Source organism: Dysidea avara, chromosome 3 (assembly GCF_963678975.1).
Source record: "Dysidea avara chromosome 3, odDysAvar1.4, whole genome shotgun sequence".
Lineage (NCBI taxonomy): Eukaryota > Metazoa > Porifera > Demospongiae > Dictyoceratida > Dysideidae > Dysidea > Dysidea avara.
The window spans coordinates 23,342,132-23,356,374 of NC_089274.1; the positions used below are offsets into that span (position 1 = coordinate 23,342,132).

Genomic DNA, 14,243 nt, shown 5'->3' on the forward strand with positions numbered 1-14,243 from the left:
ACAAACGACTTTATTTTATTACACTACTAGCTAAGTGAAAATGCTGAAAATAATGGATGATCCCTTACAGGTAAATCATGTACCAACACTTTTTGAAGTTACCTTTGATGGCTTTACTTTTATGACACCATAACAACACCATTTAGTACCTGGCTTTCTTGACTCTACTCTAAATGTTGTGACATTAAAATATCAAGGAATGAGCTGAAATTTATTACCTGCTTTTCGTGTAGGAAGGAATGAAATAAAAAATAAAATTATTGTGACTTGAAAAGCAGATCATGAGTTCCTGCATGGCTTCAGCTCATTCCTTGGATGTAATATGTACAACATGTTATTAACACATTCTTGAGTTTGGTGGAACCTCTCCAATTAAAGGGGAATTTAATATGCATTATGATCATTGATGCATGACCAGCTGGCTATACTTAATGATTTAGATTAGCTATTCATAATGTTCTTTAACATTATTCATTATCATTCATCTTATTCATAATGAAATGATGTCATAATGATGGTCATAATGATCATCAAAACCTTTGGGTTAAATGGAAGCACAAACCATTTTTATACAGCACAGTTGACATGCATGCTTACCCTTGGAATGGGTGGGAGGAGGGATGGGATTATACTAACACACTACTAGCCAGACATGACATTAGTAGAAGGCCACAGGAACAACAAGAGTGGCACTGCCTGTTACAATGGATGGAGAGTGGAGTCACACCACTATAGCTCTAGCCATACTGCTACTGCAAAAAGACACAGTGTTAGCCATGACAATAATGAGGAGCTTTCACAATACATACTTTTAATACATGACTAGTTTATACACTGTGAGGTAATAATAAGAATATCTTGTACTTGGCTTTACCTTGTGTCAATTGCAGTGGAGGAGTAAAGAAATTATAATGGCAACAAGAGTGCCTATACTGTTGAATTTGTTTGTACAAAAAATGACAGTACAATTCCTACATAATCATGTGTCATGATAATTTACAAATAAATTATATATTATAAGAGCATGTATATGATTAAGGTGATATTTAAACAAGTCCAGCAGCTCTAGCCACCTCATAGAACCTTTCTTTATTCTCTAAGAGTTCTTTAGGACTACCAAACTCAACTACCTTTCCTGCCTCAAGAACAAGAATTCTGTGTAAAACAGAAATTTCACATTATATCAGTTAAGAGGATTCCCTACCTGTCATAATCCATGATGGTATTGAGGCGATGGGCTATGGTGATTACTGTACAATCAGCAAACTCTGTCCTGATTGTACGTTGGATTAGATCATCAGTTTCCATATCCACAGCAGCTGTGGCCTCATCCAGGACCAGTACCTTGGTCTTGCGTAGCAGGGCTCGACCCAGACACACTAACTGACATTGTCCAACACTATCATGACAAGAAACCTCTGTTTAGGTGCAGCAATACCAATTATCACCTCAAGTTCTCTCCTCCTTCAGCAATCTGATGACTTAACTGATCATCCAATGACAATACGTATTCTTTCAAGTGTGCACTCTCAAGACATTTCCACACTTCATTATCTGTATACTTGTCAAAAGGGTCCAAATTGGCCCGTAATGTGTCAGCAAATAACACAGGGTCCTGTGGAATGATGGTGATGCGTGACCGAAGGTCTTGTAATCCAAATGTAGCAATGCTGTGATCATCAATTATGATGGAGCCTCCAGCTGCCTCAATGATCCGGAACAGTCCCAATGTCATTGAAGACTTGCCAGCTCCTGTTCTGCCAACAATGCCAACCTACAAAATGTACATAGTTAGGAGGTAACAGTGTTAGTTGTAGTTTCATCATCTAACTAGTCACCTTTTCTCCACCTCTGATGTTACAGGTCACCTCCTTAAGCACCAGATCAAGTCCCTCTCTATACCTAGTGGAATATCGTTCAAACTGGACCCTGCCTGTACTTGGCCAATTATGAGGTGGACGATGATCATAAACAATGGCTGGTGCCTATTCAACACATCACAAATAGTACATCACACAGCATACTAGCACAGTCAAACCTCATTAGCCACTTCAGCATATTCCTTAGTCCTCTCTACAGCTACTATGTTGGCCTCTAGTTCACTGGTCATTCTGACAAGCCAATTCAATGAGTCAGTCACCTGCAGAACAACTGTCAAAGTTAACCTTTGTTGGAATAGTTACCTCTAAAGCATAGGAAATTGAGAGACCAGCCAAACCAGGATCAATACCACCACCACTAGAGTTACGCTCTATCACAGCAAACAATGCTGCAAATAAAATGATCAAGTTGCCAATTAACTCTAATCGAACGGCCAACCACCTAAACAAAGAAATTGTATCCATCATTAAGTAGTAACGTACAGGTAAATAGGAATGTAGGAACAATGTAGCACTCAGTAAAAGTACTGAAACAAGCTGTACATAATGTCTAATTACTGTAAAGCAATAAGCAGTAATAACCCTACTGTGCTGTGGAGTTTCAACAATCAAACAAGATGCACAGTAGGGACACTCACTTCCTATTATTGTTTTGCAGTAATCGGACAATACGTACTAGCTGTGTACTCCAATCCAATTAGTTTCAGTACTTTTTATAGATTGTTCCTAGAAATTCTTAAGTTTTCCATTTACTTGTTTGTTTGTGAACTTTTTCCACACTAACACCCTGCTATATATCATGACCACTAACACCCTGCTATATATCATGACCACTAACACCCTGCTATATATCATGACCACTAACACCCTGCTATATATCATGACCACTAACACCCTGCTATATATCATGCAAAAATGTAACCAGATTTTCAAAAATGGGTCTTCACCAATTATCTGAACTTGAAAGACCATACCTTAAACAGAAAGCACACAAAGCAATAATGACAACAAATCCCTAACTAACACTATTTCACTACACAAAATGGATGTAACACAATCTCTAACAGGAATAGCAGTGAATAGTGTTGGTCACAGCAAAGAAATGTGTTTAGAAATGCAAGCAGTTGAACTTAGCTGGTTAACTGTGCTGGAAGTACACACTTGTCTCTAAACAATATTCTCACACACATGTATACTTCTTGTCAATGTAGAACAACAGTTCTGTATATCCGAAACATCAAAAACATGTACACCGTATTCTACATGCTAGTCATAAGTGGAAGCCCTACTATTGGCAGAGAACTAATCCTTATCATTATCTTTCTTTACTATAATATGGTATAAAAAAGGATGAAAGGTAATTATGACAATAGTGCGCACATTATATTTTTGACCGAATGCATCAGCTAGGCAAGCAGACAGTAGAATACTCCAAAAATTAAAAAAAAATCTGCAGCAACTTGATGGAAATGTTTCGGGTTGATCTGATTTTACCCAACCAATATTGTCAGAACATTGCATGTGAAGGGAATCGAGGCAGGTTATTTTATCATGGGTCAACCCAAACCCTGCTCGTACCATACTGCATATTGATAACAACAAATCTAAAAGTAAAAAATCATTTGTAAATCTAGTTTAAAAATTTCCTTACATATATGTACAGTGAAGCACATGCACTATTGGACCAGGAAGTGTTTTAGGTTGTCTTTTAGTCAGAGGTAATATTGTATTGGTAAAGGGGCAAAATGTACAGCATTTTTATTTAAAGGGTTAATTCATCAAGAGTAGTTAGTGGCAGCAGTGATATATACAGCCATGATAAACGTATTAATGTTTCCTCTTTGAAATTTTAATTCTCTCTTGAAATTTTAATTTTCTAACTATACATACATAGTATCAAGAGTAAATAATAGTTTACTCTTGATAGTATACAGTCAATGCACATTGGATTAAAGATGAAACCTTTTGGAACAGATTCCAGGGTAGTAAGCTGTTTGATTTTCATCCACTCTGTGCTCACTCTCCATAATAAACCTCTCTTGATGTCGATATGCTCTAATACTAGACAAGCCAAGAAGAGTCTCTTGGAAGTGTGTGTAGATTGGTGACCTGCGGATGGACTCCAGTCTTTTTAGCTGACGTGAAGTGGCCACAAAAAATCGCTGCAACAAAAAAGTGTTTTTTTATAAGATACTATTTCAATGATAAGTTTTGTTACCTGAATTAATAAATACAGAATTGTTAAGGGAACAATGACAACTATAAACAATGGGGTAGCATAGCTGACAACAATTATAGTGTCCATAACAGCAAAGAAAGTTAGAAGAAACTCTGACAGAGACTGTGGAATCATCTCATCAATTGTATAAATGTCTTTTGAGAATCTATTCAGAATTCTACCAGATGGTGTAGTATCAAAGAATGACATTGGTAGTCGTAGGATGTTCAGTAGCAGACGACTATGAATAAGTTTTGAGGCATAAATACCACCCATGGCAAGAGAGAATGAAGCACACATCACAAAGATGGTTTGAGCTGCTCCAAATGCAGCATACACCCCCAGGTATTGACCACTAAATAAATAAATTAAAAAAAAACAAGCAGTAAATTGTGTACCAAAAGTAGACATAATACAAGTTTGACATAGTCAAGTTTCCTAAACTTATTTTGTGGCAATCATAAACTGCTTACGTGGAGTGAGTCATGTTTCTAGGTCCATTATCTTCATCAGTGCTCCACTTAGCCAGCCAAATGTTGGATCCCACTGAACAGCCATTATAACCAATATTGAAGATTAGTGTAAGGAATCCCATTAATAAAGTACATGACTTGATATACTCCCATATCACTGATAGTTTAACCTGTGAAACAGTGTAGCATTGCATCACTAGGTAGTTCTGGCCTTCCTTTTACTAATGCAACAAATTTATGCAACATGTGAAAAACAAACCAGAGCTTAATCCGTACATTTCCACTCTCAGCCTTTTCTTCTTGTACAAGCTGAAAAGTTTCAGTCTTCTTTCCATCTCCTTGATTATCTTCCAATGATTTGGACTGATCAGTCTGAATGTTCAATTTTGTATCATCAACTCTAGTGTTGAATCATAAATATAAAATACGCAACTAGATAATATCTTACAATTTTTTTGGTGAAGTTTGTGCTACTAGCAAATTATGAGGGTTGTCTCTGTATCCAGGATTCCTTCCCACTAATATACATACAATATGCAATTTTTCAATAAAAGTACCTTTGAAGCATTATGCCAGTAGAATACCTGCTTCCCCCTCTTTATCACTATCCTCCATTGAAGCATAGGTACGCACAAACTCAGCAAAAGCTCCACTGTTGTCAATCAGTTCAGCATAGGCACCCATCTCACTGATCCTACCATTCTCTATGGTAACAATTACATCACACTGTGGTAGGTATGACAACCCATGAGTGACAAATACTCTCGTCTGAAATATGGAGACTAAATAGCATATTAATTGTATGTATCTTACCTTTCCCTTCAGCAGACCCTGTGGTCCAATCACTTTGTCAAAGATGTGTTTTCCAACATGAGAGTCAACAGCTGATAAAGGATCATCAAAATAGTAAACATCAGCTTCTTGATAAATTGCTCTGGCCATGCTCACTCTCTGCTTTTGACCTCCACTAAGATTAATACCCTGTAATGGAAACTGTCCTTATAAGTGTGTGTGTGTGCGCGCGTGCGCACGCGTGTGTGTGTGTGTATGTGTGTGTGTATGTGTGTGTGCGTGTGTGTGTGCATGTGTTGTACACACGTGCAACCTTTTCTCCAATTTCTGCCAGATCTCTTCCTGGTAAGATCTCCAGGTCAGGTCCAAGAGCACAACAATCAATGACCGAGTCATACAGTACTGTATTGTGTGGCTTCCCAAACAAAATATTATCCTGTACTGTTGCATTCTGTATCCATGCTTGTTGTGGGACATAAGCCACATGTCCCTAATAATAAGTATGTTATAAACAAGCAGTAACTTGCTAGACCTACCCTGACTATGACATGGCCTTCAATTTTCTCCATTTCTCCAAGGAGAGCTGATATGAGTGATGACTTTCCAGCTCCCACTTGACCCACTACTGCCACCAACTGACCAGGTTTGATGTTCAAATTGATACTGTGAATAAGAACAGTAACAAAGTGACCTACTAACACTTGAATGAAGTACTATGTACAGATAGTTACATACTACACACACTTTTCTAAAATAGTGCTTCCAGTCCTATCCCATGCAAAACTCCCAGCTTGTACAATAACAACATCCTCATCACCTATAACAACATATCAGTGACATCATAATACACAGCTACGTATCATACCAACAGCTGTTCCGTCAGTGGAGTGCACATTTTCAGGATCAAGTTCATCATTCTGTAAGAAGGTGCTTAGTCTCTTCAGTGACACACTGGCCTGTACAATACTGGAGATCAGGTATGGCAGCATGGAGATTGGAAATCGAAGAATATTGAATAATGACAAAGCCACAAAAGCCTTTTCAGCTGTCAGACTTTCATTACTAGTCAAAACAAATGTCCCAAATGTTGCTAGAGATACCTTCAAAAAGATATCATTAAAACTGTTTATAACAAAGTAGGGTAGTTACCATGAAGGGTACAGATGTCCAACTGAACGTTTCTAAAACATTTAAATATGCAATTTGTCTTAAGATGGCTAACTCCTTCTTTCGTATGTTCTCTACATCCTTTTGAAAGCGATTCTCCCATGCATACAACTTGATCACTTTAATACCACTGACTACTTCATTCATCACTCGAATACGACGATCTTTCTGTTCCATCTGTTTAACCTAAGTTGAAGACAGTGACTTAGTATGTGTGTGTAGCTTTGTGTGTACATACACTGTTAGTATATACTGTGGTGCAGTTCCCATATAAGGGCATATTATATGGTATTGTATGTATCATATTCAACCCCTTTAGTTTCTTACCTGTAATTTCTTATTAATAGATGCTATAACAGCATTGAATGGTATCATCAATATCATCACTGCCACACCAGCAAACACAGATGGTCCCATTATGAAATAAAGGAAGACGGTAGCCAGTATGATCTGAAATGGAGCTGACCAGATGAGGTGAAGGTACGTCATCAGGTCCATGAAATGTTGAGCATCGATGGACATCAAGTTGACTATCTCTCCAACTGTACTCTGTTGTCGGGCACTGCTGCTAAGCCTCAGTGACTAAGCATACAAATATATATTAGGATTCTAGCAATAGACAGTGCACTAGCAGACACATCTAGTTGAATGTATAGTGACACCCAAGCAAATTATCTACTAATCTGACCTGAAAACATACACCCATATTTTTACAATTGGTCTCCTTTCAGTGAGTATACAACAATCATGGGAATGCAAAAAATGAACAAAGAAAATAATATTATGCAAATGCAAAAAAGATTCAAATGAAGTGTTCATGAGCTAAAGTTATGTGGCTTACTTAATATTGGCTATTCAATTAAAACGCGCCAAGCATTAAAGAACGTGCCTGACAATCTTTTTTACTCACTGCCACCATTAAGTGCAGAATTTTGATATATAAGGTAGAAATTAAGTGATTGACCGACAGCGGTGGCTTAGTGGTTAAGGGTCAGTTGTGAAGGTCCCCAGTCTGGACAACTTTATTGACATTTATCGTACACTTTTTAATGCCATGGCGACTGTTTGTATTAGAGTATCTCAACTCTGCTATTTACTTGTGATCTGTAGCTGTTGCTCCAATCCAGTAGCTAGATACGTAGCTATAATTTATAGCTAGTTGTGTACAAAATGTTTGAGAAAAATATTAATTTCACATACAAAATTTATTTTACAATGGCAAAAAGTGAATTACAGTAGAGCATGTGCACTTATCAGAAATCCTCTGCACTCTGATAGAGTATTACAAAAATATTAACAAATAACAAATGAAAAATAATATTCATTGTGCCTGTAGGATAAGAAGAAGTGTGGGTAAAAGCAAGCTCAAAAAAGTGAAATCCATACAAAAGCTGATCTCCTGGTATAAAAAAAGTTGTGAAATTAATGCCCAGAAATGGCTGCAATAATATTAATCTTAATAAAGCATATGCAGATATATTCACATTAACATTATTGCAGTCATTTAACTATTGGCTACCATCTTTGATTTACAACTTAGGTGTTTTGTACGCCGCACCTTTTTTTCACAGCTCAGCTCGCCTGTCTTTGCATGGACAATAATGGTCTACTTACTCACCTTGTTATAAACAATGGAGATGATGGAGGTCTTCAGGTGCATGCCAAGCAACCGACAACGATGAAAGTACTGTTGCAACACCAGTATCTGTACCACAGAAGCTACAAATAACAAGCAGACATAAAAGTATCCCTTCCAGGCAGGCTCATCAGAATCCTTAATATACTCTATCAACAACCTGGAGAAAGTAAACAATCTGAATGTGACATGATGTTACAAACCTACAAATATGAATAAATTATTACTCATAATAAGTGATATGCATTGTTCTCCTTTTAGAGCTGGGTTTGTATGTTTCATACTCAGTAATTCCTTACTTTAATATTAGTGGTCCAACAAAACTCAACAAGTCATTGATCACTTGAAGAAATCCATTCGTCCCAAAAGTTAGTCCATACGTCTGACACAATGCAAGTAACAGTGATGGCCTTAGTCTTGTGGTTTGCTGTCTTGTGACAGGTGGTATTTCAAATGCAAAACTATTGTCATTTATTATAGGATGAGTAGGAGATACGCCGAAAGGTTTGTTATCTTTCAAAGATGCTGGTATGTATTGGTTGTGATGGCTATTTCAAACAATAGATACGATGCAATATGTTATCATTGAATCATCAACCTTGCTTTGTCTACTTGTTTCTGCCAATTCTTTGCCAGTTTTGGTGCCACTATTTGTGACCTATCTCTAGGATTGAGTGACCACAAGTCTGAGTTCTGGAGGGCTCTACGCCATCCAGTAATGATCATCCTGGGAGAAAGGGAAAAAATCACTTATCTAAGTTGTGTATCCATTATCACAATTATTACCAACTACTTCTACATATAGAATAGCATTGCAACTGAGTGACTGTTCTATTAGAGTAGTTACTATTGCCTGACTGCATTAATAGAGTGTTTTGATTCAGTGCTTCCATATGCAATATTGCTCAGATAGTACAGAAATTAATGTAGCAACACAAATACATACCCATTTTGCCACCACCAAGTCAAGTTAGACAAGAACCTTGCTGTCAACTCTGGACTAGGATTCTGAAAGTATTGTAATTCATGTCAAATTATCACAGGTATTCCTCTTACATCATCTTCCCCAATGAGCTGATACACCGATCTCTTCTCTGACAACATGCTGAGTACAAGCTGCATCAGAAAGACAGCAAAGTTGATGATGAAAGTGACAAAATGGAACACATCTTCCACTTCACCCTGTTATCATGTGAAGAAAAAGTAGTAGTAGTGTAAATTTTCTGCAATAAAGAGTTTGCACACAAGTATTGTGGTGTGTACAAAAATGCTTAACAACCATTGCTAGTCTGCTGTTTGTGATGTTTCAATAGGGTGAGCATGCTTACTTGGTCATCAATGAGAATCTCTGTCAGACACTAGGTAGGAAAAGTTAGGTTGAAAACAAACATTGAGCACTAAGAAAAAGACAAGCTCAATATTAATTTTTCATAGTTTCAATACTTTGTGGACTTCTGTTGACCACATGTACAGAGCTCTATCCTAGTTTATACAACCACCAACCTAGTGAACACATTCTGTTCTACATCAAACCACTGAATAAATGACCAGGAAAGTTTGGCAGATTTGGTGAGTTCACCAAACTAAAACCTGCCAATTCATACATCCAATACAAATCTGTATTTGCTATTAACAAATTGCCATACTTTTTCTTGCCAAAATATTGTAGCAAATTTGCTTAAAGTTTCTTCCCACCAAATTTTCCTCACCCTCTGACCTCACAAATGTATCAATGCTTGTTCAGTATTTTTTATAAGATATTGTTGCTTTTACGCTGTAATACATTTCACATGCACACTCTCTATGTGTCCTCAGTAGTATAATATTCACACTGTACACACATGTTAGCAGGTATACAAACTTGTCACTATGCACTGTACCTGGTCCTTGCTTATTAAGATGAGACTACGCAGTTTAATACTAGCATACACAACTAGTGCTCCCCAGAAACAGAACTGGATTCCAGAAGATGGGATACCTTGACGTATCTCACTTGTTATCACTGCTATCATTAGTGCCTACACGATGTGATAAGATACGTAAGCTTAGATACATACTTACTAAACACAAGCACACACACACAGACACACCACACACACAGACACACCACACACACAGACACACCACACACACAGACACACCACACACACAGACACAACACACGCACACACACACGCTTACTGCAGAAATCATCAGGATGATGGGAGATATTAGCTGGTAATTGGGTACATTATCACTATCCTTAAGCCAGTCCATCACAGTCTTCACCATATCACACAATGATGTCACCATCACCATACAACATAACACCTGTGGGAGCACTTTAAGTAACTAGTATTAAAACACATATTACAATATCATGGTGGTGGAGGAGTCTAGAAACAAATTCCTACAATACGGGTGTTAATAGAAATGTTTAGCTAAAAATTACATTATGATACTCACTATTTTTATCATGTTCAGCCAGTTGTATGACAGTGGAGGACGTCTTGCAAGAAACACAAACCTCAAGGCAGTTAGTAGCCAGAAGATGACACAGATGGAGTAGAGGACTGCTGTGTCCTGAAAACATTGTGACAAGTCCACCTCATCATGCCATGTATCATTGACTCCTATGTAGTCAGGTCTATGGTGTGGCTGTGAAATATATGCTTATAATTATTTTATTATTATTGCACAGCTGATATGCCCAGGAAAAAGTTACAATTTAATCACAATATTTAGTTATGTAGTTACTGTTTGAAGTTCTATTGAGAAAGAGTCAATGATGTCGCATTCAATTATATTTGACAGCAAATTGTTCCAATCTTTAATTGTTCTGGAGCATAAACTTTGCTGGTGTGAAGGAGTAGATGAGTTTGGGAAATTGAAATGCCTTGCTATTGGATGATATAACCTGGCCGATCTTTCCATTGAAATAAAATAGGGAGGAATATTGATAGTGAGTAATCTTGATGCTTTCTCTTAAAGAGAGTTTGTAATCTAGCTACTATTCTCCTTCATAACTGGAGGCTTCATTGGCCAAGAGAGGTGCTGTATCATAGATGTGACTGAGCTATATCAATTGAGAACCTATCTAGCTGCTCTTTCTCTAACTGTTGGATTTTGTTTTGATGATACGGGTCCCATACAACTGCAGCATATTCCATTGATGGATGAAGGTAAGCTGATGCTTTGATCTCAGATAAACAGCTCAGGCTACGCTTAAGAAAGTTTAGGCCATTGCAGCTGTAATACTAATGTTTGAAAACCATGATATAGCTTATATAATACATTAGGCCAACATTTGTTAATACCTTGTTTTCTGTCACCTGCCTGCGTCTAGTTTTGTTACCCGCATTGGTAATTATTATTGTAACTGGTATTTATAAATAATTAGAAATGTGAAAATTATTTGTAATTTGTGTTTCCAGCGTTTGTCTATGAAGTTAGCATATCTCAGCACACAAATCAGACATGCCAACTCTCACGCATTAGGCGTGAGTCTCACTCTTTGGCTAGTAATCTCATGCTCTCATGCCTAACCCTCAGTTTCTCACTCTTTCATGCATTTCTCACGTCTGATCTGCTTCATAATTAGCCCCATGCTTAAAATTGGACAGACCAGTACTTATTTTTGTACTTTGAGGATGCAGCGACCTTTTTTTTTTTTGGTCTTCACTACCAAAAATCCTGGAGCTGCACATGAGTCTGGTCCACATTGCTGGTAGTGTTTGAGGTCTCACTCCTAAATTGTTCAGAGGTTGGCATCTCTGACAAATACGACTGTTTTCACAAGCAAAGCCAATTATATTGCAGGTTGTTTGGCCCTACAGATGGTTCATTTCTCTTGACTGAGGCAGCCAGATGGCTATCTGATACTTATTTTTGCAGTTTTGGTGATTTTCAAAAATAATAAAATTTTATCCATTAATAATAACTGCCCGCCCACACATTCTTTTGGGAAACAAGGAATTAATACATGTTGGCCTTAAGGTAAGTGCGTTTTTTAAAGACCAAATTACGATTAGATTGATAAACGGACGTCTACGGTACTACCCGTAGTATCCGGACAAGTACACTTACCCAGAAAACATCGGCACTCATCAAACACAATCCATTAGAAAGCTCTCGCTCGATTCGCACCATTCAAGGCGCTGTGTTACTGTTTAGCCTGAAGACCACCACCTATGCTCCGTGTCTGTGACTCTCTAGTTACAGCCGGAGTTATTACCTAAAATACGTAATACAATAATTTACGGAACGCAACGCATGATTCCGTAAAATAGCTATAATTACGAAACGCCTCCACAAATCTTACCCACTTTAGACTGTTTATCGTGGTGTACAGTTCACGATTATCTCGCGTAGCGATATTTTTGGAGAAGTCCGACCACCTCCTCACTGCAGCCGTTGGTCTCGTGTTCCAGCCGATGGCGCACGCGACTAGCTACCTCTGTTATTATTATTATTATTATCAATTTTATCTAAAGAAAGGGTACACAAAAGGCTTATAGCCTGTACAAGGTGGTCCCCAAAACACATACACAATACAAAAAGCAATACAGAAACATTGACTTAAAAAATTGACTATCTACAAGCAAACAAAAACAACAAACGAGTAGCCGTGATCTAAATAAGTGTGGCTGCACAGTAACCGATGTTTTTGCGTGTGCTTCTTCTTCTTCTGCTGCTGCTACTGCTGTTACCTCTGCTGCTACTGTTTCCTCTGCTGCTGCCTCTGCCGGCTGCTATAAACAGACTTTTCAGTTTCTTAAACATTCATAATAATATTATCTCAGACACTGGCTGCATATTCTAAGTAGTGGGCTTACAATGATGAGATAAGCATATAACAACATTGCATTATATCTTAGCACTATACACATTTGTCAGTATTTAGTTGCATCAAGCCGTTTCTCAGTCCAATGATGGTTGAAGGCATAATGAGTCTTGTTCTGAATTAATCCAGCACTCTGTTCACCACACAGTCATCAGCAAAAAGTTGAACTATAGAGATGTTTTCATCAATGTCATTAGTATAATTAATAGAAACATTAAGGGCATGCAGCAATATACCTGTGGGACTCCAAACTTTCACACAGGAATTTCTAATATCACTTGTTGGTTTTGTTTAGTTAACTAATGCCGGGTCCAATGTATTTAGTGCACGTGCCATCCTGTGCTGTCTGCCCATCAGCTATACAATTAGCTATTCCCTAATAACTACGCCAGTAATATTTAAATCATTCGAGTTCTATAAATAATCACAGAAGCTTCTCAAAATGCACAGCTATACATATAGCTGCTTAACTTGAAGTACTCAACAGCTAGAACTTATATTATGGAATTTTGTTATCAAAGTTATGAAAGCATGATTACAGCACCAACTGCATGACATGCATACTGAATTCAGTTTTTTTGAAGGGGAGAACCTGCCCTTGATGGTAAGTGATAATGATAATAATATAGGGAGACCTCTAATGCATGCAATACTGAAGCACCAGCAATATCATATCTGATCATGACCTGATTGGAAATGTTAAAATCAGGCAAACCATGCATGCATATAAATTATGCAATGATCGATGTAATACTGAGGTTATCAGAAACTATTACTATCCAAACACTAACACACTGAGTATAGTTACTAGAGATGACATTAGTAGAAGTCACATGAGCAGCAGGAGGTATTAGACAAGAGTGGCACTGCCACAATGTAGGGTGGTATGGAGCCACAGCACTACACTAGACTCTAAATTTATAACTGCTACATAGCTACAACAATATACAGTGTGTCAGACAGTATAAGGATAATTGTCATACTTCAAATATAGTAGGGTAGCTTAACAAAATTTTTGTTACGGAGCAGATAAAAGCACCATTTTTGGTATACAAGTTCTTTATGGCGTACTTGTCAATATTAGAAGGGGTTCCCACCAAACCTAATTTGCATGGGCTGAAAACAAAATGGCCATCAGCAGCCCCAGCATATATAGTACATTCACGGTATACCATACACTTGAACATGAGGGAAAATACACTTACGTAGTTTTCCTATTTTATATTTTGCATTCAATATGTACAGACTTGTCAAA

At 37.6% G+C, this 14,243-nt stretch overlaps 1 protein-coding gene across 1 annotated transcript; it reads right to left on the minus strand.

The window, feature by feature from the left end:
• Window positions 1-906: 906 nt before the first annotated feature.
• On the minus strand, window positions 907-12,379 carry LOC136250343 (multidrug resistance-associated protein 1-like). The gene is made up of 28 exons (XM_066042535.1): window positions 12,232-12,379; window positions 10,612-10,803; window positions 10,348-10,476; window positions 10,047-10,184; window positions 9,223-9,348; window positions 9,113-9,174; window positions 8,765-8,893; window positions 8,466-8,714; window positions 8,149-8,326; window positions 6,858-7,112; window positions 6,513-6,716; window positions 6,229-6,463; window positions 6,108-6,180; window positions 5,900-6,026; window positions 5,677-5,853; window positions 5,385-5,552; window positions 5,156-5,339; window positions 5,020-5,089; window positions 4,848-4,971; window positions 4,572-4,741; window positions 4,099-4,453; window positions 3,843-4,042; window positions 2,184-2,322; window positions 2,039-2,140; window positions 1,839-1,985; window positions 1,449-1,774; window positions 1,205-1,399; window positions 907-1,155 (listed from the first exon to the last, which is right to left on the minus strand). The coding sequence occupies exons 1-28, from the start codon at window positions 12,292-12,294 to the stop codon at window positions 1,047-1,049; spliced, it is 4,626 nt and encodes a 1,541-aa protein (XP_065898607.1). The 5' UTR covers window positions 12,295-12,379; the 3' UTR covers window positions 907-1,046.
• Window positions 12,380-14,243: the final 1,864 nt, after the last annotated feature.